The sequence below is a fragment of the Podarcis melisellensis genome (genome assembly GCF_964234715.1).
Source record: "Podarcis melisellensis genome assembly, chromosome: 1".
In the NCBI taxonomy this organism is placed as follows: domain Eukaryota; kingdom Metazoa; phylum Chordata; class Lepidosauria; order Squamata; family Lacertidae; genus Podarcis; species Podarcis melisellensis.
In genome coordinates this window covers 46074547-46099294 of record NC_138528.1, presented here as the reverse complement: position 1 = coordinate 46099294, position 24748 = coordinate 46074547, and the positions used below count along the sequence as shown (strand labels likewise).

The 24748-nt window shown below is 43.7% G+C and overlaps 3 protein-coding genes, 1 long non-coding RNA gene and 1 pseudogene across 10 annotated transcripts; 1 reads left to right on the top strand and 4 right to left on the bottom strand.

Annotated features, from left to right (window-relative positions):
* The first annotated feature begins 39 nt into the window (after window positions 1-39).
* On the top strand, window positions 40-22430 carry LOC309358112. Its single transcript, XR_014163340.1, has 3 exons — window positions 40-845; window positions 1666-1780; window positions 21939-22430. It is a non-coding gene; the product is annotated as an uncharacterized lncRNA (long non-coding RNA).
* On the bottom strand, window positions 4398-13146 carry LOC309357973 (disintegrin and metalloproteinase domain-containing protein 21-like). Of its 4 annotated transcripts, XM_081890722.1 has the most exons (4): window positions 13014-13146; window positions 9171-9358; window positions 6050-6388; window positions 4398-4555 (listed from the first exon to the last, which is right to left on the bottom strand). In XM_081890722.1, exons 2-4 carry the CDS (start codon window positions 9260-9262, stop codon window positions 4474-4476), a joined length of 513 nt encoding a protein of 170 aa, XP_081746848.1. In that variant the 5' UTR covers window positions 9263-9358; window positions 13014-13146; the 3' UTR covers window positions 4398-4473. The 4 variants fall into 4 exon arrangements, 2 of the variants coding, with proteins under 2 accessions (XP_081746848.1, XP_081746847.1); XR_014163247.1 differs by lacking the exons at window positions 9171-9358; window positions 13014-13146 and adding an exon at window positions 5391-5636 and having other exon boundaries at window positions 6050-7995; XR_014163248.1 differs by lacking the exons at window positions 9171-9358; window positions 13014-13146 and adding an exon at window positions 5391-5474 and having other exon boundaries at window positions 6050-7990.
* On the bottom strand, window positions 10607-13236 carry LOC309357722 (disintegrin and metalloproteinase domain-containing protein 20 pseudogene; annotated as a pseudogene). Its single transcript has one exon. The product of its transcript is annotated as a disintegrin and metalloproteinase domain-containing protein 20 pseudogene (transcript).
* Window positions 14724-20189, bottom strand: LOC309357772 (disintegrin and metalloproteinase domain-containing protein 20-like). 3 transcript variants are annotated; one of them, XM_081890179.1, is made up of 2 exons: window positions 17180-20186; window positions 14724-15657 (listed from the first exon to the last, which is right to left on the bottom strand). In XM_081890179.1, the coding sequence occupies exon 1, from the start codon at window positions 19804-19806 to the stop codon at window positions 17722-17724; it is 2085 nt and encodes a 694-aa protein (XP_081746305.1). In that variant the 5' UTR covers window positions 19807-20186; the 3' UTR covers window positions 14724-15657; window positions 17180-17721. The 3 variants fall into 3 exon arrangements, with proteins under 3 accessions (XP_081746305.1, XP_081746306.1, XP_081746307.1); XM_081890180.1 differs by having other exon boundaries at window positions 17460-20186; XM_081890181.1 differs by lacking the exon at window positions 14724-15657 and having other exon boundaries at window positions 18534-18635; window positions 19208-20189.
* A 101-nt stretch (window positions 22431-22531) lies between the features above and the next one.
* On the bottom strand, window positions 22532-23784 carry LOC309358078 (disintegrin and metalloproteinase domain-containing protein 21-like). The gene has a single exon (XM_081890807.1). The coding sequence runs from the start codon at window positions 23763-23765 to the stop codon at window positions 23220-23222; it is 546 nt and encodes a 181-aa protein (XP_081746933.1). The 5' UTR covers window positions 23766-23784; the 3' UTR covers window positions 22532-23219.
* Window positions 23785-24748: the final 964 nt, after the last annotated feature.

Below are 24748 nucleotides of genomic sequence, written 5' to 3'. Positions count from 1 at the left end.
ACTCGTAGTCCTCAACGGGCTTTGGCAACTTGCGCGCGGGCCCTTCCCCGTCAGGCAGTCGCTTCCTCAGGTGCGGGGAGCGGGTGGAGAGACGTGTCGTTTCCGGAGTCCTGAGGGTCTCGTTCGTTTATTATTTATGGAAGTATTTATATTATGTTGTAAGCCGCCCTCTCACGAAATATAAGGGCGGCGGTATGAATAATAATTAATAATAATTAACAATAATTAATGATTTAGACCGCCCTCTCACAAAATATAAAGGCAGTCAGTAGCGACAACATTTTAGGCAGTACTGTTTGCAAGTAGTAAGGAGAGGGCTTCAGGTTCACCGTCTATGAGGAATTGCGCCTATTTCTCAAAAACGGGACGCCACTTCCATCATCTAAATCCCAAATGTTATACATAAAACCCAGAGCTGTCCCACAAAGACCCGCCTGCGCGCCAGGAGGGGTGGGCAGAGCAGAAGCAGCACAGGCCAGGGAGGTCGCCTCATCCATCAGCTCCTCGTCAATTTTATTCTTTTATTTTACGCATGAAACGCAGCATGCAAACTTTGGACGTCTCGGCTCCCTGGCTACTAAACCACCGCTTGGGGGAGGACGTGGACCAGCTGAGGCTTGGAGGGAGCAGGCTGGCACTCTTGAGGCAGGGGAGAAATCCTGTCCTGTGGATCACAGCAGGCGAGGGAGAGAAGTCTAGATCTCTCAGCTCTGAGGGAAATGGCTTGAAGAGCTTCGTGGTTCCAGGAGCCGTGACAAAAACGGCTGGAGCGACCCGAGGTCATGACGGAGATTGTTAGAGGAACCCCTACGAGGAAAACTGATACCCCGAGCCCTCTGCCAATGGTAAAAAGCAAGGATTTTGTTTTGGTTTTTTGCTGTATTCTGGAGGAATGGGAAGCTATGGTAGCTGTATGAAGATGTCACTGGTAGACTACAATCCTAGATCTATTTACGTAGGAGTAAGTCCCATTAAATCCAGTGTGAATTTCTTTTGAGTAGGTATATGTTATACCACTGTTAATGGTATGGTTACCTTATCACTTCTGGTTTGTTTGATTCACATTGTGTTGTATGAAAGAGGAAGGTAAAAAGGGGTGTGTACTGATTTTAGGTTGAAAAATCAATTGTAAACATATTATCATTAAAAATCCTTTCTTTTCTGTTACAAAAAGCTTAGCCTTCATTTTCATTTTCCTGTTTTGCTGAAAAAGCAAAGCCTTCTGGCACTATAAAGATGAATATATTTATTATGGCATAAACTTTTGTAGATTACTGTCCACTTCATCCAATACATGAAGTGTTACACAGTGTTATGGAGGTTACTTTTGGAAGGATTGTGAAGAGTGAGGTCAGAGTAGTCAGGGGATTTGGAACATAGGTCTTCAGGATGCTGATGACACTCAAATCTATGGGCAGTATTCAATTACTATGTCCAATCAGTGTAAGGATAGCTGCCTGTGTAGCATGACTTCCGCCATCCTCCCCCTGTATGGCCTCCCAAAATCTGCTCCAGAGAGTTGAGGGAACTCTAGAACAGATTGGGGCACACTGGGGGAGCGGGAGTGGGGAGAGACAACATTCTGTTGCTCAAGAACATTCACTAAATGCTATTCTGCATTCCACTGTTTCTTCATGGCATCTTAAATCTTGTGTTGTCATGCAGGAACTGGGCACAATGGTACCTGGGAGCAGTGGTGGACAGGAAAAAGGTCTAGAAACAGAGCTGAACAAATTGCTTGCTTGTTAAGGATGGGGTTGTAGTCCCTTCATAGCAACGGGTATGTAACTTGGGGGTGCACCATCTTTGTTACTGGACATCCAAGTTGCTTCAGTGACTAGGAGTGTCTTCTGCCAGCTTCAGCTGGTGTGTCTGCTATAGCTGTTCCTGGATAGCAAAACCATACTAGTCTAGTACCGTATTATGAAGGGGAAATGTGTGTGCGTCCTATGGGGCGAATGCAGGCCTGGAGAGCGAGAGGCGTAGGTGCGCACCGACCCCTCTTGCTCTCCAGGCTTCAGGAAGCTATCCACAAGCCTCGTGTGCCCGGTGGGAGGTCCCGCTGGACGCACAAGGCTTGGGGCGGCAGCCTGCAGCCTGCAGCCTGAAGGGGGTGAGCTGCGGAGCCCGCCCCCTGCTTCGGGCAGATGTCCGCAAGCCTCGCGTGCCCGGCAATGCGTCCCGCCGGGCGCGCAAGGCTTGGGGCGGCAGCCTGCAGCCCGAAGCAGGGGGCGAGCTGCGGAGCCCACCCCCTGCTTTGGGCAGATATCCGCAAGCCTCACGCGCCCGGCGGGACCTCCCGCCGGGCACGCAAGGCTTGGGGCGGCAGCCTGTTCTGGGGGCTGGGGTCGGGGGAAGCTCTGGCTTCCCCCGCGCCTGGGGGGGAAAATAATTTTCCCCCCTTTATTTCCCCCCCCCAAAAAAACTAGGTGCGTCCTATGGGGCGGTGCGTCCTATGGGGCGAAAAATAGGGTAATGGTTTCCGAGCACAATTCAAAGTGTTGGTGCTGACCTTTAAAGCCCTAAACGGCCTCGGTCCAGTATACCTGAAGGAGCGTCTCCACCCGCACCATTCTGCCCGGACGCTGAGGTCCAGCGCCGAGGGCCTTCTGGCGGTTCCCTCATTGCGAGAAGCAAAGCTACAGGGAACCAGGCAGAGGGCCTTCTCGGTAGTGGCGCCCACCCTGTGGAACGCCCTTCCAGCAGATGTCAAAGCGATAAACAACTACCTGACATTCAGAAGACATCTTAAGGCAGCCCTGTTCAGGGAAGTTTTTAACGTGTGATATTTTATTGTATTTTTGGTTTTTATGGAAGCCGCCCAGAGTGGCTGGGGAGGCCCAGCCAGATGGGCGGGGTATAAATAATAAATTATTATTATTATTATTATTACCTCCAGATAGGGTTACTGCAATATGCTCCCTCTGGGGCTGCCCTTAAAGCTGATATAGAAGCTGTAGCTTAGTGCAGAATGTAGCAGCAAGGCTGTTGAAAGGGGTGCTCTACTAATAACATATGTATAACCAGGGGTGGTGCATCCCATTTTGCCACTTGAGGTGAAATGGTGCCCGTTGCCCGCATTGCTGCCAGCACTGCCTCTTCTCCATCCACCTCCGCCAGCTGTGGTGACAATATCTTAGCTCAATGAGATCTCATGAGATTTTGTCCATCGGAGTGGATGGGGTGCCTGTGGGGACAGCACCTTGGGGGCTTCAGCTGCCTGAAGCTGCTGCTTCACCCCCACCTCATGGATGGGCCAGCCATGCATATAACACCTAACTGAAAGAGCTGCACTGACTGCCAGTATGCTACTGAGTCAAGTTTAATGTCTTGCTGTTAGTATATAAAGCCTTGAACAGCTTGGCATCACGCTACTTCTAAGAATGCCTTACCACTTGTATGCTGCTGGTGGTCACTTCATTTTCAGGAGAGACACTCCTGGTAGTACCGTTTGCTCCCAAGGTTTGTCTTAGGTTCATTAATAGCAGGGCTTTTAGTGATGTGGCACCTGCCCATTGCAATATGCTTCCAGTGAACATCAAGAAGATTCCTGTACTAGTGGCATTTAGGTGCCTGCTTAAAGCTTATCTTTCCTCTCAGGCTTTCCCTGAAGGTTGAACCAGCAATGTTGATGTACTAATCTGATCTATTCATTTATGATGTATTTGTTTTATCAGTGTAATTTTATTGTTGACCAAATCTCGTAAAATTGTAGAGTTGGATGGGACCATGAGGGTCATTTAGTTCAACCCCTTGTAATGCAGGAGTATTTTGCCCAACATAGGGCTCAAACCCACAGCCCTGAGATTAAGAATCCAATGCTTTACTGACTGAGCTATCTCTTTGCCAGAGAATGGTGAATAACCCTAGGTCAGTGGTAGAACATCTGCTTTGTATGCATAATGTCTCAGGTTCAATCCCTAACATTTCCAGGTAAGGCTTGGAGAGACCTCAGTCTGAAATCCTGGAGACTATCGGTCAGTGTAGACCAGGCATAGGCAAACTTGGCCTTCCAGATGTTTTGGAACTACAACTCACATCATCCCTAGCTAACAGGACCAGTGGTCAGGGATGATGGGAGTTGTAGTCCCAAAACATCTGAAGGGCCAAGTTTGCCTGTGCCTGGTGTAGACAATACTGAGTTAGATGGACCAAAGGTCTGACTCAATACAAGGCAACTTCCTATGTTCTTATTTTATGTCATTCATTATCATGGTGTTTTTGTTTAAAAAAACATTGGTGTTACAGAGAGCTTTGAAAGCGTTTATGTGTATATGTATATGCACACATATATACATATTGTGGGGGGTTTTCAATGAGTGCAATATTTTATCTGGAGATAAATTACATCAAATATCAGTTTAAAAATGCTAATGAAAACCTTACAGACACAAATATATGTTTTGCATATTACTCTACTTAATTTCCTTTCTCAGTTTTTGATATAGCGAGTGCATTGTTCACTTCTCTGATCTACTGTGTGCTTACTTCCTGCATTGATTCTATTGGATGGATTCTTGAAATCAGTCTTCTTAAGTGATATAGCAGTATAGTCCTGTAAAACAAAGTCAGGCCAATAGCAGCAAAAATGACAAATGCAGTTCCTACAATAATTGCTATCATGGTACCACTCATGCCTTGTGGAGCTGGTCCACTGTCAATGCTGCCACCGTAGCCTTTATTGAGACAGTCAGGAGGAGCCCAGCCATAATCACAATGACAATGTTTGTGGTTGTTGCATTTCCCCCGATTATGGCACTGTGACACATTACAATCATACTTCAAGAGGGACATGCTCTTGCATTCCCTACTAATGCACAACATGCCAGTCCCACAAGGGGTGCCATCTCTCACTGCTGCAGTATCGATTATATCCATTCCAAAGTGGTAATCTGCACCCCAGCATTGGGTACTGCCAATTAAGGTTTGAATTATGGTGTGGTGTTCCACCAAAGAAGGAAGTGTCTGCACGTTAACGCACTGGATTTGCCCACACAGGACATTCTCAGCATTACATTTCTTGTAAGTTCCAAGTCCCAGGCCACAGTTGCCAAAGCGATCACCACGAAGATTCATTACTTTGAAGCAATTGTCTGAAGCAGCTGATGCTTTCTTGCCAAAGATCATTTTGCACTGCTCACTGTGAGTAGCGCAATTCCCATGATAACAGTGTACAGCACTATTGCATGGGGCACCATCTTGCATATAAACATCTTCAGGACACAATTGTGATGACCCGTTGCAGTACTCAGGAAGATCACAGTTGCTAGTTTTCGCTCTGCAAATAGTTCCAGCTGGAAGATACTGACACTTAGTGCAGCACTTTCCAAAAGCACAAGTGGCACCTGGACTCAGCCTACAATTAGATTGGCAACATGGATCTGACTTACACTTAGCTGGTGAGCCACAGTCACATTGCTCTTCATCTTCCACTATTTCGTTGCCACAATAATTGAGATTATTTTTTTTACCAGCTGTTGGTGGAGTGAGCAAGCAGTTAGAGTTCCTTAGTTTATAATAATCGTTATAACTGCAATTGCTAAACTGATCGACTTCATCTGGAAAAGCAGCCATAATGCAGGATTTTCGTTCACAAGTACAGTATGTTCCATCATGTTGCATGCCAAGATTATGTCCTAATTCATGGGCAAAAAGCACAGCAAAAAAGGACACACTGTAACCCACATAAGATTCAACACCAGATGCCCAGTGAGAGCTACAAATTGTTGATGTGAATGCTAATCCAGCTGTCTGTCCATACAGCTTATGTACAAATAAGTGACCGGCATCATTAGGTAAATGTTTATTTAGTGTGTTTTTTCTCCAAGCATTGAAAGTTTCAAGTAATTGTGACATTTTATCAGCAATTGCTATGAGGTTCTTTTCTGACCATATCTCCAAGCCAGCTACAGACAAAACAACACCAAGAGGCTTAAAGAATGCATTGGCAGTATGGACTATCTCTAGAACATGTGCACTGGTCAAAGTTTGATTTCTCCCAAGCTGTATATATAGTTTTTGTTCCACCACAATTGCAACTTCTACATACCTGGAGTCTGTCCACCAGTCATTTTCAGAACGTTTGGCTGGTAAATGCTCTCTCTCCGGGATCATGGCCTCTTGACGACGTTGTTCTTCCTCTGTTAGCCCACACCTCATACGGATAGTATCCTCCTTTTCTTCCAACCTATATACCATGTGCTGAGAAGTAGTAGATCCCTGAATAGGCTCAATTTCATAGGTGTCATTTTCTAAGTGCAGCAGACCCCTGAGGCCCCCTGAACAAGTGCTGAGGGTAACCCAAGAGGAAGGCTTGCCTTGGACAAAGCCACGGTAGAAGCAGTCATCTCTTATGAAAGGATAGTCCGTCTGGAGGTCCCCTTCCTTACTGTAAGTGAAGACAGGGAAATGTTTAGGGACAAAGCCCCTCTTTTGCTTGAGATGAATCACATGCTCTTTTCCCTCAATTTGCAATAGGTAGGTGACATCATGGGGATTTTGTTCTCCATATCTAGGGGTCAATTTCTTTGGAATGGTCACCTCATAAGAGGCATATCTAAAACCCTGTGGTGGTTTCTGATCTGCATTCCCACTCACAACATTGAATGAAATCAGCACTAGCAGCCACACACGGTGGCTAGTCATTTTCCCTGACAGTGGAAAGCAACCTCCAGAATACCCTGTTCTAGCTTTCTATCCCAGCCCCAAAAGCCTCCCACAACTCAGCTGAGAGCAGACCAGAAAGAAGATGAGATGTTGGTTGTATGTGAGCTAGACAAGGAAAGGGAGGGTTCTGACCCTGGCAACAGTCATTGCAGTTACCTTTAGAATGTAGGCGGAGCCTGGAGAATCAGAGAAATAATAGAATGGAGAATAGGGAAGCACATGGTGGAAGGGGAAAGGTGTAATAGAGATAGCTGGGTTAAAGGGTTATGGGAAGAAGAGGCAAATGCAATGGGAAGTTGAGAAGCAGGGGACCAAGAAATGGGAGATAGTTCAATACGTTGACAGTGTAATAATACACGTATGACATGCAGGATTTGGGGTAGGTGCAAAATATCCATTTGATGAAGGGACCTTCTTTGGAATTTTACTAATATTCTGAGAGTAGACTGGAGGATGTGGGATATGCGGATATAACCCATGGGTTAGTACCTAGGTCCCCCCTCCTTTTGTATTTAGATCTTGGTCAAGTTCTCACCCAGGAAAACCTGGGACCTTAGGAGTTAAAAGACCCCTTTTTAGTGTAAGTGAAGACTGGTACATTTTTAGGAACAAGGCCCCTCTTTTGCCTGAGCTTCAGCACATGGCTCTTTCCCTCAAACTGAGCAGCTAGGTAATGTCTCGGGGTTCTTGTTTTCCACATCTGGAGGTCAGTTTCATTGGGATGATCACATTGTAAGAGCTATGCCTAAAGTCCTGAGGCAATGTCTGACCATTGGACTCACTGAGTCTCCTCCATAGGATCATTATCAACACTTTGTCTGATAGGAAAAAGTCCTCTAGACTAGAGCACCCCACTCTGGTGCAGAATGGGCAGCGGATGAGGAAATATATTCTGTTCCTTGCAAGGAGTTAGTAGCTTTACAATTGGAATGTAGGTGGAGCTTGGTAAAGGACAGAGCAGAATGGTGAGAGAGTAGGTTATAGTTTGAATGTGCATGGAGCTTGGTCAGTGATGGATAGAACAAAATGGAGGAAAATGGCAAAGGAAAGGGAAAGGTGCCTGAAGATGATTGGCTGAAAGCATTTCAGGAAGAAGAATTAGGTGTGACAGGAACATGAGATGCAACAGATAAAAAAAAACAGAGAAACTGACAATGGAGTAACAGAGATGTGTGGTAGGCATTTACAGAAAGACACTGTAGCCACATTACTAAACATTCTGGGAGTACACATTGTTTTCTTGGTACATGATTTGAAGGAATCATGTAGCACATAAACAGGAGCAACCTCTACCAGCAGAATATGGGATGTGAGGAGCAGCAGGTTGTAATGAGTATACAGCAGAAGTGATACTGGGTATAAGTTGCTTCAGCTCAGCCTCCCCCAGACTTTAAAATGTATATGTATTTATTTATGACTAGAAAAACCTATCAAAAAATAACTCCTTTTTTAAAAAAAGACAGTCTTCAGATAAGATCAAACATTTGGGCCAGTAGGCAAAATCTTTGTATTAATAAACCATTCATCTTATTGCTTTGTCGAATACAACCCTTGTTGAACGTACAGGCTAGTCTGGTCAATTGGTTGTGGTCAGAGTTGAGTTGGCAGGGAGCCAGTCAACTGAGCTTCCCATCTCTTGTGGTTGGGGAGGGGCACTGGGCATGATCCATAGTCAAATAAGAGGACCTCTGGGGGCTTAGGCAGGCCACTGTGCATCCAAGTTTCATGTGAGATAGCCTACCAGTACAGCCCACGCTAGTGTGGGTAGTGTGCTAAATGAGCACAAAGATTCTGCATGCCAGTGAAAGCTGGGTTTGTGTTAGGAGGGAATAGGTTAATAACAATTATATGTGATGCATTCTGGAGTGTGGGGGGTTTTAAGTGGAAATCCTAACCAACCTCAGACCCTCCTCTAAACTGCTTATCAAACGCTAAATGACTTAAATTGCCCTCTCAGACCTCCTCCTAGACCAAATTAAATACCCAGTTGCCTTTCAAAGAAATCAAACATACGTTGTACATGACCCAGATCGAAAGGTCGGTGGTTCGAATCCCCGCGGCGGGGTGTGCTCCCGTCGTTCGGTCCCAGCGCCTGCCAACCTAGCAGTTCGAAAGCACCCCCAGGTGCAAGTAGATAAATAGGGACCGCTTACTGGCGGGAAGGTAAACGGCGTTTCCGTGTGCTGCGCTGGCTCACCAGATGCAGCTTTGTCACGCTGGCCACGTGACCCGGAAGTGTCTCCGGACAGCGCTGGCCCCTGGCCTCTTAAGTGAGATGGGCGCACAACCCCAGAGTCTGTCAAGACTGGCCCGTACGGGCAGGGGTACCTTTACCTTTACTGTATTTTATGCTCTCCCCCACCCTCAACTACAAGCAATCAGATGACATACACATACATCAGCAATCAGTTGAAATGTTTTGTTGTGGAATTCCACTTGTTATCTCTTATTGATAAACACAAGATTTCTATGTACTGATGTGATAGAAATACAAATTACCGTACATCCAAATGCAATTCTTAAGAACTGATGAAAGACTTGCAAAGTCAAATATATCTGCATATTTCTCTTTCACACTTTTTATATATTCTGTCATTGTTCAGTTCAGTAATCTGCTGTGCACTTGCTTCCTGATTGTGTTCAGTTGGATGGGTTCTTGCCCTGTCTTCTCCAGCATTGCATCAGTCCATATCTCAAATAAACACACAGGCAAACTTAGTGATGTTAAATTCTAGAGAATAATCTTTTGAAGAATATTCTCAATTAATGAGATTAGAGAATTTCCATTTAAAATAGGATAATATTCATTTTAATGCATTGGAAATTATATTAGTTAATATACATGTTTATTTATGGGTAAACTTGTTCAGATGGCAAACAAAAACTGTACAGATACTTTTATTTAATGGGGCAATGCGGTGAATTCATATTCTTTGATAAATAAAAATATAGAAATGTCAACTGGCCACTTCACATGCTGTTACACATAATTGTATAGGTACTTTAAGTGTATAAAGCATTAAAGCTACTTTATGTAAAAAACAAAACAAAACACTGTATGACCAAGGGTATAGAATTGCTAAGAATAAGGTCACACCAAAATATAAAAAAGGCTATTACATATACAGTGGTACCTCGGGTTAAGTACTTAATTCATTCTGGAGGTCCATACTTAACCTGAAACTGTTCTTAACCTGAAGCACCACTTTAGCTAATGGGGCCTCCTGCTGCCGCTGCGCCGCCAGAGCACAATTTCTGTTCTCATCCTGAAGTAAAGTTCTTAACCTGAAGCACTATTTCTGGGTTAGCGGAGTCTGTAACCTGAAGCGTATGTAACCTGAGGTACCACTGTAGTTGAAATACTTACGAATTCAAATGTTCATGAAATTAAATGAATAGCATTTTTAAAACTAAAAAATAAAATAAAAATTTCTTTAGCTCACATTTCAGAACTGCCAATGATGAGTGACACAATGCCCAGTAATGTAACTCATTTTTCATTACTTACACTGGCAATATCACAGCTTGACTTATTATTTACTAGATTTTTTTAATGTGGGTTGTAAAACTGGTTCTTACATTTGAATTTACAGTTTGTGGAGAATATTCTCTGGATAATTTTCTAGCAGAGAATATTCTCAATAATATTCTCATTCTCAATTATATTCTCACCTCACATCACTAGGCACACACCAGCTATAGCGCTAATAACAAATTCAATTCCTTCAGCAGTTCCTGCAATGACAGTGTCCTGGTTTGGTGGAGGGGTGCCACTGTCAATGCTCCCACAATAGCCTTCATCTACACATGAATGGCACATTCTAGCATTCCCCTTAATATACATCATGCTCTTGCCACAAGGAGTCCTATCTCTCACTGCTCCAATATCAGGTTTAGACAGTCAGGAGGGGCTCAGCCAGAAACACAATGACGATATTGGTAGTTGTTGCATATTCTCTTATAATGGCACTTTGTGACATTACAATCATATTTCAAGAGGGACCACCCTCTTGCACTCGACATTAATACACATCATGTTCTTGCCACAAGGAGTCCCATCTCTCACTGCTCCAATATCAGATATACCCTTCCACTGTGGTAGTCTGTTCCCCAGCAGTTCTCATTGCCAATAAGTGTATTAACTATGGTGCCACATTCTGCATGATATGGTCCATTATTTCATGCACATCTGTTTGGCACATTCAATGCATTGTTCAATTCTGTGATTTAGTCTGAACTTTCTTCTTTTTTAACATCTTGCTCATGCTTTCTTTCTCTCAATCTGACAAACATTTCTCTCAAGTGCTTCCTGAAATAAATACCCAGAACAACAAGAACACAAAAAACAAATATAATTACTCCTATAATTGCTGCTGTGCTGGAGTTTGGGCTAAAAATATTCTGTGGTGGAGGGGGTCCACTATCAATGCTGCCACCATAGCCTTCACTGAGACAATCTGGAGGAGCCCAGCCATAATCACAATGACAATGTTTGTAAGTGTTGCATATACCCCTATAGTGGCACTTTTTGAAATGACAATCATAGTTCAAGAGGGATACACTCTTGCACTGCCTATTAATGCAAATCATATCAGTGCCACAAGGAGTCCCATCTCTTACTGCTCCAATATCGAGTATTTGTATCCCACTGTGGTAGTCAGTACCCCAGCATTGTCTATCTCCAGATTGTGTTTGAATTATAGTGTTATGCTGCTCTAAAGAAGGTAATTCGTCAATATTATCACACTGGATTCGACCACACAGGAGATTCGTAGCATTACATTTCTTATAAATTCCATGTCTAAGGCCGCAGTTGCCAAAGCGATCCCCTCGACCATTCAGTTCATTGAAGCAAGCCTTTGAAGCAGCTGTTGCTTTCTTGCCAAAGATCATTTTGCACTGCTCACTGTGAGTTGTGCAATTTCCATGATAGCAGTATACACCATCACTACACGGGGTGCCATCTTGTACATAAACATCTTTAGGACACCACTCTGAAGTCCCATTGCAGTACTCAGGAAGATCACAGCTGCTAACCTCTTGTCTGCAGACATAATGAGCTGGAAGATACTGACACTCAGCACAACACCGTCCGAAAGCACAAGCGGCACCTGGGCGCAGCATGCAGTTAGACTGGCAACATGGATCCAACTTGCATTGATCTGGTGAACCACAGTCACATTGCTCTCCATCTTCCACTACTTTGTTACCGCAGTGTTTGAGTTTATACATTTTATCAGGCTCTGGTGGGATTAACAAACATGGAGTGTTCCTTAGCTCAAAATAATCCTGATAACTGCAGTTGCTAAACTTATCAGTGTTTGCCTGAGCTGCAGCCATAATGCAGGCATGTCGTTCACAAGTACAGTATTTTGAATCATGCTGCATGCCAAGATTATGTCCTAATTCATGAGTAAATGTATTAGAAAAATCAGACAAACTATAACCAACATATGATTCAACACCACATGCCCGATCAGTCCAACAGATTGTTCCTAAATATGATAATCCTCGCGTACGTCCAAAGCCCTTATATACAAATAAATGAGCAGCATCATTCTCTAGGTGTTTATTTAGGGTGTTTGTTCTCCAGTCATTGAAATTGGAAAGCAGGGTGTAAATGTTGTTATCAATCACAATGAGGTTCTTTTCTGACCAAATCTCCAATCCAACAAGAGTCACAACGACACCAAGTGGCTCATATAATGAATTAGCAACATGAATGACATCTAGAACTCGCATAGCAGCAACAGTTTCATTTCTATCAATTCTCACATATCTTTCGTAATCCACAACAATTGCAACCTCTGCGTAACGGGTGTGTGTCCACCAACCTCCTTCTGGAGCACCCCTAGCCACTATATTCTCTGTTTTTTGGATCATGGTCTCTTGATGCCTTTGCTCTTCTTCTGTTAACCCACATGTCATACGTGCAGCACCCTCTATTTCTTCCAACCTATACATCACATGTTGAGAAGTAGAAGATCTCTGCACAGGCTGAATTTCATAGGTGTCATTTTCTAAATGCAGCAGACCCCTGAGGCCCCCTGAACAAGTGCTGAGGGTGACCCATGAGGAAGGCTTGTCTTGTACAAAGCCACGGTAGAAGCAGTCATCTCTGATGAAAGGATAGTCCACCTGAAGGTCTCCCTCCTTACTGTAAGTGAAGACAGGGAGGTGTTTAGGGACAAAGCCCCTGTTCTGCTTGAGATGCACTACATGGCCTTTCCCCTCAATCTGCAGTAGGTAGGTGACATCATGATGTTCTTGTCCATACCTAGGGACTAGTTTTCTTGGGATGGTCACCTCGTAAGAGGCATACATAAAGCCTTGTGGTGGTTTCTGACCTGCAGTCTCACCCAAAATATTCAACAAGATCAGCACCAGTTGCCATGTGTGGTGGTTAGTCATTTTCTCTGACTGGGAAAGCAACCTCCGGAGCATCCTGCTTTGGCTTCTTATCCCAGCTCCAAAAGCTTCCCACAGTTGAGAGCAGACCAGAAAGATGAGAAGGTGGTTGTTTATGAGACCATCAAAGAAAGGGATGGTTCTGTCCATAGCAACAGTCATTGCAGTTACCTTTAGAATGTAGGTGGAGCTTGGAGAATCAGAGAAGGAATGGAATGGAGAATGGGGAAGCACATGGTGGAAAGGGAAAGACGTTGCAGAGATGGCTGGGTGAAAGGGACACAGGAAGAAATGGGTGCTCACTCTTTTCAAGTGGGCAGCAGTTGCAGCCCCTCGCTCTCTGCTGCCATCCTGGCTGTCAACTCATGCATGTTTGTCAACTGTTTTGGGAATTCCTCCAGCCAGCATGTTCTCAGGGTGGAACTTCTCTTCATAACCCCAGCTTCAAAGGGGCCAATCAGAGGCCCCACCAGTTGGGCAGTGCCTTGCTGGCTAGCCAAACATTGGCTTCTGCCATGCCTGCACCAGGCAGCAACACCTTAAAAGAGCTCTCTGCACTTGCCTTCTGCAACATTGTCGGCCAAAGAGCAATCTTACCCTTCCTCCCTTATATTTGTTTTTTTACATATGTAGGTCAATGTCCTATAATTTTTAACCATATTTCACTTTTCAGGTTGCTGCTTTAACCCTGCTTTATTCCTTAGGTTGTATTCCGTCTAACAGATTTTGATTCCTTATGCCCTCCTTGCTATGGTTGCTAGGCGGGAAGGAATTTGCCTGCAGATGAACTGGACCGTCTTGAGGTTTTGCCTTCCCCACAGCAAAACATCACAGCTTTTAGTGATTAAAGCACTGGGTGGAATCCAAGTCTTCAGGTTTTGGGTAAAGTGGTGTATCATCCTGTCCTGACCCAGGAACATATTCCGGGTTACCCATTAGACAGATCTCGGTGGATGTATCTGTCCAGAAGCCAAGAATGAGACTGATGGGCCATAGAGCTTTCAGCGGTGACCCTAGATCAGCAACTTGGTGAGGCCATAATCTTTGGCACTACCCTGAAAATGTTCCAGCACCTCTGGCAGAAGGCTTCCCAGAGTGGCTGGGGCAACCTAGTCCAAACGGGCAGGGTACAAATAATAAATTATTATTTTTATTATTATTTATTATAAGGCTGGAATGGATATACACCCAATGAATGAGCCAAAATTCCACCTATACCTGTGATCAATAAAGTTGTGGCCATTTTTAATCCAAACCACTGTCTGTGCACGTTTGGTCTATTACATCTCAATTTGGTCACATGCTGGGAGGGGAGGCATTGCGACTGGGACTGCAAATTAAGTGCAATGGGAAGTTGAGAAGCAAAGGACCAAGAAATGGAAGAGAGTCCAATAAACTGACAGTAGAAACATAGGTATGTAGGGCATGCAGGATTTGGGGTATGCACATAGCATGTATTTGATGGGGACCTCCATTTTCACTATTTACTAACATTCTGAAAGTAGATGGGAATATGCAGATATAACCCTTATGTCAGTAACTAGGAATTATTTTCCTATTGTATTTAGAACTAGGTCAAACCCTCATTCCGTAAAACCTAGAATCCCACAAAAGATGTTTGAATAGCAGTTCTTCCATCTCTACTTACCTGAAGTAAGGCCCAAATGACCATATTTATTCAGCTTAGCAAACCACATTAACAAGAGACTGGTAAAATAGACAAAACCATAAAATTATCCCAAAGTTCAAAACTGCCCACCTCCTCCCAAGGTTTCAGTGTAATCCTTTGACTTTGTTTGTTCATGGTTGATTCAAGGATGCAGTCATGATGTGGGGTCCATTGTAATTTGCAAGAAGATGCATAAACTTGATAGTGTTGTAATATAATATCTCCAGTATGTTAATCTGGGTGCATTGCAAATACTTTAGGCAATCAGTGACGGGTGCAGATTTGTATTCCAACCAGCAAGCAGCAGCAAATCATTCCTGTAGCAACTTCTGGTCTTTGCACCATCAGCCAATTGTAAATGCAGGTGAGATCCCAGATGTCAATGTGCCTCAAACACGTTCCTTCTTGGTAGAGATTACAGCCAGGAAGAAAGTGCCCACTTATAGTGATCTTGGCTGGTAGTACTTACAGCACAGGTCTTTACTGCAGGAGTTAGCAGATCTCCAAGCTCTCGGCACATCAATAGTACATCTAACAGCAAGCAACAAATCTTCATTTCACAAAGGAAGACCATTTTAATCTTCAGCAGAATTTAACCCTTACACTGCCGGGGGCACTTGTGCTTAGGGTGAAATGAGCTCTTTTAAAACTTATTGAGGGTTACTGGAGAGGAGGCAAAAGTGTCCCAAGCACTCATTTGTTGCTGAACATATATCAACAGTTAAAGTTAAGCATATGTTACAGCTCCACCAAACATACAAATCAGCCTCCTTCACAGGAATGCATCTTGGGTTTCTTACAATAAGAGTGCGGTACCAAACTTAACCATTTAGCAGCATCTGTTTCTCTGTACACACAGGCGTAGGCTCTATCAGGAAGATGTGGGTTGCAAGGCACAGTAGTGGAAGTAATAACTATTGAAGTAATAACAAATTTAGGTTGCTATAGCTAATATTTTGACAACTGGATTTATCAGTTTAGTGCTTTCAAATGTTTATTTGTCTATTATTTATATAAACATGTCTCTGAACAACAAACACTACAGATAAAATCACAGAATTTTTTTTAAATGTGCAGTCACCAGATCAAACAGGATAAACAATAAAAGACAGTGAGGAGGAGATACCATTGCCCAGAAATAGCCACAGCAGTGTGTGACCTAAGTAATATCTCACAATCAAGAAAATACCCTTAAAAAATTCACTAAACAGATCTTTGCAAACTGCCTGGAGTGTATAACAATTATAAATTGTGAAGTTTCTCACCTTTGCCATATGCCTTGCATATAACAATTATAAATTGTGAAGTTTCTCACCTTTGCCATATGCCTTGCCTATACTGCAGTGCTCCAACATTATTCCTCCTCGACAGTGGGAAGCAACAGCATCCACACAGAGACACTCATCCCCATAGGCAGGTAAGCTTTGTGTTGGTTGAAGCCAGGCACTCCACTCTATAAATATTGCCATTGCTAGCCTTACAGGAGCAACCCTCAAGGGCAGAAGGGAGTAGCAGGGAGATGTGAGGGAGGGAGAAATGGGGGTGGGTGGGTAAATTAAACCTGTTAGGATGCCAGACATGAGGGTTGCCTGTTGGACAAAATAGCAGGGGAAGGTTGGTCATATGGGTTGCTGAGAGAAGGTGGGTCAACAGGACTCTTTGGTACATGCATGACTATTGGTTCATGCAGTACTTCTCCTGGTTTGCCTAAGTGTACCTGAATTCAGGGCGAGCCTCCACCCTTTGCTACCCAGCTGTCAAAATGGCCCACATGGGGGAGCTCAACATCTGACCCACTGATTATCATCACCTGTTCCCAACACAAGCAGTTCTACAAGTAAGGCCTCCTCTTCCTCCAGCCCCTGAGTTTCCTGGCATCTATGATTGGGGCGCAGGAGTGAGAGAGGCAAATGGTCGATGATGTGTCAGATCGTTAAGTACTTATGGAATTCCCTGTTGTATTTGCAGTCTGCGTTTGAGATCTTGGAACTCTCTTTTCCTCCTGACTCAATCTTTTCTCTTCTTTTTTTGCAAGGCATGAAAAAGATGAGGTCATTTTCTTCCTGGTGCAGCTCAAAATTCCATATTCTGCTTCCCAACCCCATGCTCTATGGCAAGAATGGGGAACCTCCAGTTGTTGCTGGACTACAAATCCCAAAATCTTTAACTGGGGGTTGATCATCCAACAGTATCTGGAGGGTGTCTCGTTCCCCATCACTGCCATATAGAGTGAGCCACTGGAGCAGGAATGCTGTCAGTTTGTGTTTGTGGCTGCCTTTATTGCATGGTCTGTCTCTTCCCTTTCACTGCTCATCTTTCCCTTCAATGTGTGTGGCTGAAGGTTTAGCACCTCTTGTCAGAACCACATCCTGATCCCTTATTCCATTGTCCCAGAGGGCTGTGTGAGCGACTAAAATACCTGCCTGTAAGACTTACAGTAGTTGGGTCATTGCTGGCTCCAGCGTTGATAGATCAGGGGATGCTATAGCATCATCTTATGTGTGTTATGATGCACAACGTGTATTGGGAAGAGGCATTCACATAGCAGCAGTGCTTATGAAGGTTTCTGTGGGGAAATAATGATATTGGGAAATGTGGCTTTTGCTCAGTGTGCAGTTATCCATTCCAGAAAACAGATGTTTCCCTCGGTATTTAGTGGAACAACATTTCAGAGGATTAGAGGATAGATAGCCTTGATAAAAAGCAGGTTTCTTACCTGTTGATGAGTCCAAGATTTTCATAAACTGATTTGCTAAGGAGAGTAACTCCACAAAAGTAGTGAAATAATAATACTCAAAAGCTTTCAGACTCAAAGTTACATTTTTGTAAAATACTGCCTATTATTTTCTTTGTATATTTTTTATACAAAATGTGCATTGTTGACTTCCATGATTTATTGTGGGTTTTACTCCTGTTTAGATTCAGTTTGAAGGAATCTTGAACTCAGTCTTTTAAATTAGTTTCTCAGTCCATTTCCCTTAAACCAACACCAACAGAAGGAAAAGGATAGATACAATTCCTATAAAAATTCCTACTTTGTAGCCAATCCTGCGTGGTGGAGGGGGGCCACTGTCAATGCTGCCGCCATAGCCTTCATGGAGACAATCTGGAGGAGCCCAGCCATAATCACAATGACAATGTTTGTAAGTGTTGCATCTTCCCCGATTATGGCATTTTGTCACATTACAATCATATTTCAAGAGGGACACACTCTTGCACTCCCCATTAATACACATCATCCTCTTGCCACAAGGAGTCCCATCTCTCACTGCTCCAATATCAGGAATCTCCATTCCAATGTGGTAGTCCATACCCCAGCATTTCCTATTGCCAACGGGTATTTGAAATATTGTGCTGTGTTGTTTCAAAGAAGGTAACTTAGTAATGTTATCACACTGAATTCGACCACACAAGCTATTGGTAGCATTACATTTCTTATAAGTGCCATGTCTAAGGCCACAGTTGCCAAAGCGATCACCTCGGGCATTCATCTCTTTGAAGCAAACCTCTGAAGCAGCTGTTGCTTTCTTGCCAAATATCATTCTGCACTGTCTGTCATGGGTTGTGCAATTCCCATGGTAACAGTATGCACCATCCCCGCATGGGGCACCATCTTGTACATACACATCTTCAGGACACCATTCTGAAGTCCCATTGCAGTATTCAGGAAGATCACAGCGGCCAACATTCTGTCTGCAAACAGAATGAACTGGACGATACTGACACTTAGCACAGCAAAGTCCAAAAGCACAAGTAGCAGCAGAACGCAGCATACAATTAGATCGGCAACATGGATCTGACTTACATTCACGTTTTGAACCACAGTCACATTGTTCTCCATTTTCCACTACTTTGTTGCCACAAGATGTGATTTTCTGCATTCTATAAGGGTCTGGTGGAATTAACAAGCAATGAGAGTTCCTTATTTTGTAATAATCTTTATAACTGCAATTACTAAATTTATCAGTGTTAGCTTGATCTGCAGCCATAATGCAGGCATGTCGATCACAAGTACAGTATCTTCCATCATGTTGCATGCCAAGATTATGTCCTAATTCATGGGCAAATGTGTTAGAAATATGGAACAAACTGGAAGTCATATAGGATTCAACACCAGATGCCCAAAGGGTACTACAAACTGTGCCTATGTATGCTAATCCAAATGTACTTCCAAAACTCTTATATACAAATAAGTGAGCAGCATCATTCTTTATATGTTTAACTAGTGAGGCTGTTCTCCAACGTGAGAAACTCCTAAGTGTGTCATTTATACTGTTAGTAACTTGAATGAGGTTCCTTTCTGACCATATCTCCAGTGCAGATATAGACAATTCAACAGAAAATGGCTCATATAGTGCATTGGCAGTGTGGAGGACATCCAGAACTTGCATAACAATACGACTTTCATTTCTGCCAAACTTGACATATCGTTCATGTTCTACCACAATTGCAACCTCCACATACCTAGTGTGTCCCCACCAGCCTTCACCAGCAGCACTGTGGGTCAATATATTCCTTGTGGTTTGCATCATGGCCAGCTGATGGCTTTGCTCTTCTTCTGTTAACCCACACCTCATGCGGATAGCCCCATCCTTTTCTTCCAACCTATACACCACGTGCTGAGAAGCAGAAGATACCTGAACAGGTTCAATTTCATAGGTGTTATTTTCAAAGCGCAGCACACCCCTGAGCCACCCTGAACAAGTGCTGAGGGTAACCCAAGAGGAAGGCTTGCCTTGGACAAAGCCATGGTAGAAGCAGTCATCTCTGATGAAAGGATAGTCCATCTGGGGGTCGCCCTCCTTACTGTAAGTGATGACAGGAAGTTGTTTAGGGACAATACCCCTCTTTTGCTTCAGCTGCACCACATGACCCTGCCCCTCAATCTGCAGCAGGTAGGTGACATCACTGGGTTCTTGTTGTCCATAACCATAGGCCAGTTTTCTAGGAGTGGTCACTTCATAAGAGGCATACCTATAACCCTTCGGTGGTGTCTGACCTGCAGCCTCAACCAGGGCATTCCGTAGTATCAGTATTAACAAGCTGGCAGAATTGCTGATCATTTCCACCAAGAGACAAAAATTTCTGCTAAATTACTCTACTCCAGCTTCTTATACAAGGCAAGGAAGCCCTCTGTAGCTGCAGGTGGGCCTGTAGCAAGACTGGAAGGAGACGGCATGTGGGATAAAGAAGAAGGATGATTCTGACCATAGCAACAGTGAGTAGAATCACTTTTTGGAATGTGGGCGGAGTTTGAAGTATCCATGATGGAACAGAATGGGAAAAATAACAACAGAGGGTGTCTAGCAATGATGGGAAATACTTTCTGGCTGGGAGACCACATTGGCCTGCCAATAGGGAGATATCAAATTTGACAGGTGAGTAGGGCTGCCCACCCATCAGTCACCTGGCATTATAGTGACATCGAGGGATGCTACTGTGCTTTGAAGCCCAGAGTTGAAGGACTTTAAAGTGTGTGGCTGTTTGAAAGCCCTTTGCAAGCAGCCTCATGTTGCTGCATTAAACCTCTGGAATTTGGATGTTTAAAGCAGAAGTGCAAGGCTGTTTGCTAAGGGCTTTGAAACAGCCCCATGCTGCTCTTTGAACCTCTGGTTTTCCAAAGTTCAAACAGCAGTGCAGAGGTGTTTGAACGTCTGGTTGTTATGTACATTTACCACTAAATTTACATTATCCCTGACATATACACAAAAAAAGGCACGAAAAGAATGGCAAGAAAATGACAAATTTCTTATGGGCAGGGGGAAATGCCAAATAAGAATCTTTAGGAAATACGTAGGTTTGAGTATCCTTTATTCTGCAATATTATTGTGTAAATACTTTTGTGAATTACAAGTTGGTTTACGAGAGATGATTTAAATATTTATGTTTATACTGCAATAACAAAAACAAATTGACAGATTTCTAAAATACATTGGGTGAAATTTTGGTACAGTATTGCACCCCAAAGCAACCATTCATGTTTTGTGAGATAGACACATGATGGGGCTGAGACTCACAGAGCTTTCATCCAAAATTTTCTAGAGAGAACTCTGAGATCCCTTCCTTTGTTTGCCTTGGCAGGAAGCTGTAGCACTATATACGTCCTTGCTGCCTAGGCATCTCTCTTTCTTCATTATGCCTCCAAGCTGACCACACATGCATGTCTGAGCTCTGCAGCTGACACACCATTTTGAAAATATTAATATTATTACTATTATTATTATTGTTCTTATTAATACACTGCCCATCTGATTAGGTTTCCCCAGCCACTCTGGGTACCTTTCAGCAAAATATAAAAACACCATAAAACATCAAACACTAAAAGCTTTCCTATAGAGGGCTGCCTTCAGATGTCTTTTAAAAGTCAGATAGCTGTTTATCTGTTTGACATCTGATTGGAGGGCATGGCATAGGGTGGGCGCCACTACCAATAAGACCCTCTGGCTGGGTTCCTATAGCTTCACTTCTTGCAGTGAGGGAACTGCCAGAAGGCCCTCGGAACTGGACCTATGTGTCCAAGCTGAATGTTGGGGGTGGAAATGCTCCTTCAGATGTACAGGGCTAAGGCCATTTAGGGCTTGGAAGATCAGCACCAACACTTTGTTTTGTGCTTGGAAACGTACTGGGAGCCAATGTAGACAGTTTAGGACTGGTGTTATGTGGTCCCGGCAGCTATTCCCAGTCACCAGTCTAACTGACACATTATGGATTAGTTGTAGTTTCTGAGTCGGCTTCAATGGTAGCCCCACATAGAGCACCACAGGAGCCACCTCCTAGGGGCTGATGTCCCTACCCCCCCCCCAGTAAAATATTTGAGCAGGCTGGGACCCACCAAAGTTGATGGACATTGCCATTCAATTGGGGTGGGGGGGTGGGTGCCGTATCATGTGATAAATTATGTGGGGCGTAGCTTACCTGCCCCCCCCCATATTTTATTCAATTTGGCACCCCTGTAGAGCATATTGCAGTAATCCAAGTGGGAGATAATCAGAGCATGCACCACTCTGGCAAGGCAGAGTTACTTTTGAAAGTTAGATAATACAGTGGCACCTTGGTTTTTGAGCATCTCGGAAGCTGAACGTTTTGGTTTTTGAATGCCAAAAATCTGGAAGTATTTGCTTCCGTTTTCGAATGCGCCTCAGAAGTAGAACAGCTTCTACTGCATGTTTTTCAATTTTTCCAATTGAACTTGCAGCCAGCCCTTTGTGCCTCGGTTTTCAAATGTTTCGGAAGTCGAACGGTCTTCCGGAATGGATTACGTTTGCGAACCAAGGTACCACTGTAGTTATAAATCTGCCTTCATTTTGCTGCTGTAACTGCTTCAAGACCTAGATTATGTAAGTAAATATTACTTTTACTTCTTCACAAAACAGTGTGTGTGTGTGTGTGTGTGTGTGATTGTTACTTTAAAGGGGGTGAAAAGAGGTAATACTAGGGAAAGTGCAGACTGCCTTAAAACATCCCAGATCATTGTTTCTAGAAGGTTAAATTGACATCTTACCAAATTTAAAGCTGCAAAGGGTGGTGGTGTTCTGCTGACCTCACTCAAGGAAGGATAAATACAGTAATATCTCCTGTCATAGTGCCTAAATCCATTCCTACAGAAAATTAAAGCTTTCTTCCTGATTTTGGAAAGACTTTTGGCATTATCAGCGCTATGCTCTAACCAACTAAGCTATTCAGCATTGCAACTAAGCGCTATGCTCTAACCAACTAAGCTATTCAGTCTGTTGCTTCCTCTGTATCTGGCAAGTTGTCCATTGCACTTTTCTGTGATTTGCTCCAGAATCCAAACTTATTAATTGTGCTGATGGACTCTTCCACTTAAATGTGAAAACTTCTATCTCAGTCTTTTCCGGAAATAAATACCTAGGCCAACACCAACAACAGTAGCAGAAAGGACTAATCCAAGTACATCTGTAGTTCCTGCTCTGCTGGCACTACGATTCCAAATGTACCCTCGTGGAGCGGGCCCACTGTCAATGCTGCCACCGAGACCTTTGTTTAGACAGTCAGGAGGGGCCCAGCCAGAAACTCAATGACAATGTTGGTAGTTGTTGCATATTTCCCTATAATGGCACTTTGTGACATTACATTCATTCCTCAAGAGGGATATACTCTTGCACTCCCCATTAACATCATGTTCTTGCCACAAGGGGTGCCACCTCTCACTGCCCCAGTATCCGCTATCTCCAGTCCACTGTGATAGTCTGTACTACAACACATCTTGTTTCTAATTTTCGTTTGAATTATGCTGCTGTGTTCCTTCAAAGAGGGTAATACACCAACATTTTCACAATGGATTCAGCCACACAGAATATTCTTAGCACTGCATTTCTTATAATTTCCATGTCTAAGGCCACAGTTGCCAAAACGATCACCTTGACCATTCATATGACTGAAGCAAGCCCTTGAAGCACCAGTTGTTGCCAAATATCATTTTACACTGCCCACTGTGAGTTGTGCAATTTCCATGTTAGCAGTATACACCATCACTACACGGGGTGCCATCTTGTACATAAACATCTTCAGGACACCACTCTGAAGTTCCATTGCAGTACTCAGGGAGGTCACAGGGGCTACTCCTATCTCTGCAGACATAATGAGCTGGAAGGTACTGACACTCAGCACAACACTGTCCAAAAGCACAAGTGGCACCTGGGCGCAGCATGCAATTAGACTGGCAACATGGATCCAACTTGCATTGTTCTGGAGAACCGCAGTCACATTTCTCTCCATCTTCCACTACATTGTTGCCACAGTATGGAGATTTAAACATTTTATCAGAGACTGGTGGAATGGATAAACATGGATTGTTCCTTAGCTTGTAGTACTCATTGTAACTGCAATTGCTAAACTTATCAGAGTTTGTGTGAAATGCAGCCATAATGCATTCAGGCCGATCACATTTACAGTATTTTCCATCATGTTGCATGCCAAGATTATGTCCTAATTCATGAGTAAATATGACAGAAAATTCGAACAAACTAAAACCCATATATGATTCAACACCAATTGCCATATATTGATTGCAAATCGTTCCTAGGGGCTGCTGAATTCTTTGTATTTTGGATCAAGGCCAATTGATGACTCTGCTCTTCCTTTGTTAGCCCACACCTCGTGTTAAAAGCATTCTCTTTTTCTTCCAACCTATACACCACATGTTGAGAAGCAGCAGCAAGCGCCTTCATAGGTTCAACTTCATAGGTGTCATTTTCTAAGTGCAACAGACCCCTGAGGCCTCCTGAGCAAGTGCTGAGGGTGACCCAGGAGGAAGGCTTGTCTTGTACAAAGCCACAGTAGAAGCAGTCATCTCTGATGAAAGGATAGTCCGTCTGGAGGTCTCCCTCCTTACTGTAAGTGAAGACAGGGAGGTATTTAGCAGTGAAGCCCCTCTTCTGCCTCAGATGCACAACATGGACCTTCCCCTCCGTCTACAGCAGGTATGTGACATCATGGGGTTCTTGTAGTCCATATCTGGGGGTCAGTTTCCTTGGGATTACCACTTCATAAGAAGCATGTGGAGGTTTCTGACCTGCATTCTCACTCAAAACATTCCATGAGATCAGCAGCAGCAGCAGCCAGGCAAGTTCATTAGTCATTTTGCCTGATGGGTGAATGAATTCACTAGAGCAGTGTTTCCCAACCTTTTTTGGGCAAAGGCACACTTGTTTCATGAAAAAAATCTCGAGGCACACCACCATTAGAAAATGTTTAAAAAATTAACTGTGTGCCTATATTGACTATATATAAAGTAACTCTCTTTAATAGGCATCAAATAAACACAAAGAAAGTATTTTATAATTACTTTATTATGAAATAGGACGCACCTACTTTTTTGGGGGGGGGAAATAAAGGAAAAAATTTTTTTCCTTTATTTCCCCCCCCCCAAACCAGGTCGGGGAACAGTGGGATGGCGGTGCTGCGCCTCCCCGCTGTCCCCCGAGCTTGTGGGGCTGGCCCATGTCTGCCTGGCGCGAGGGGCGCTCTGCTTCAGGGCGCCCT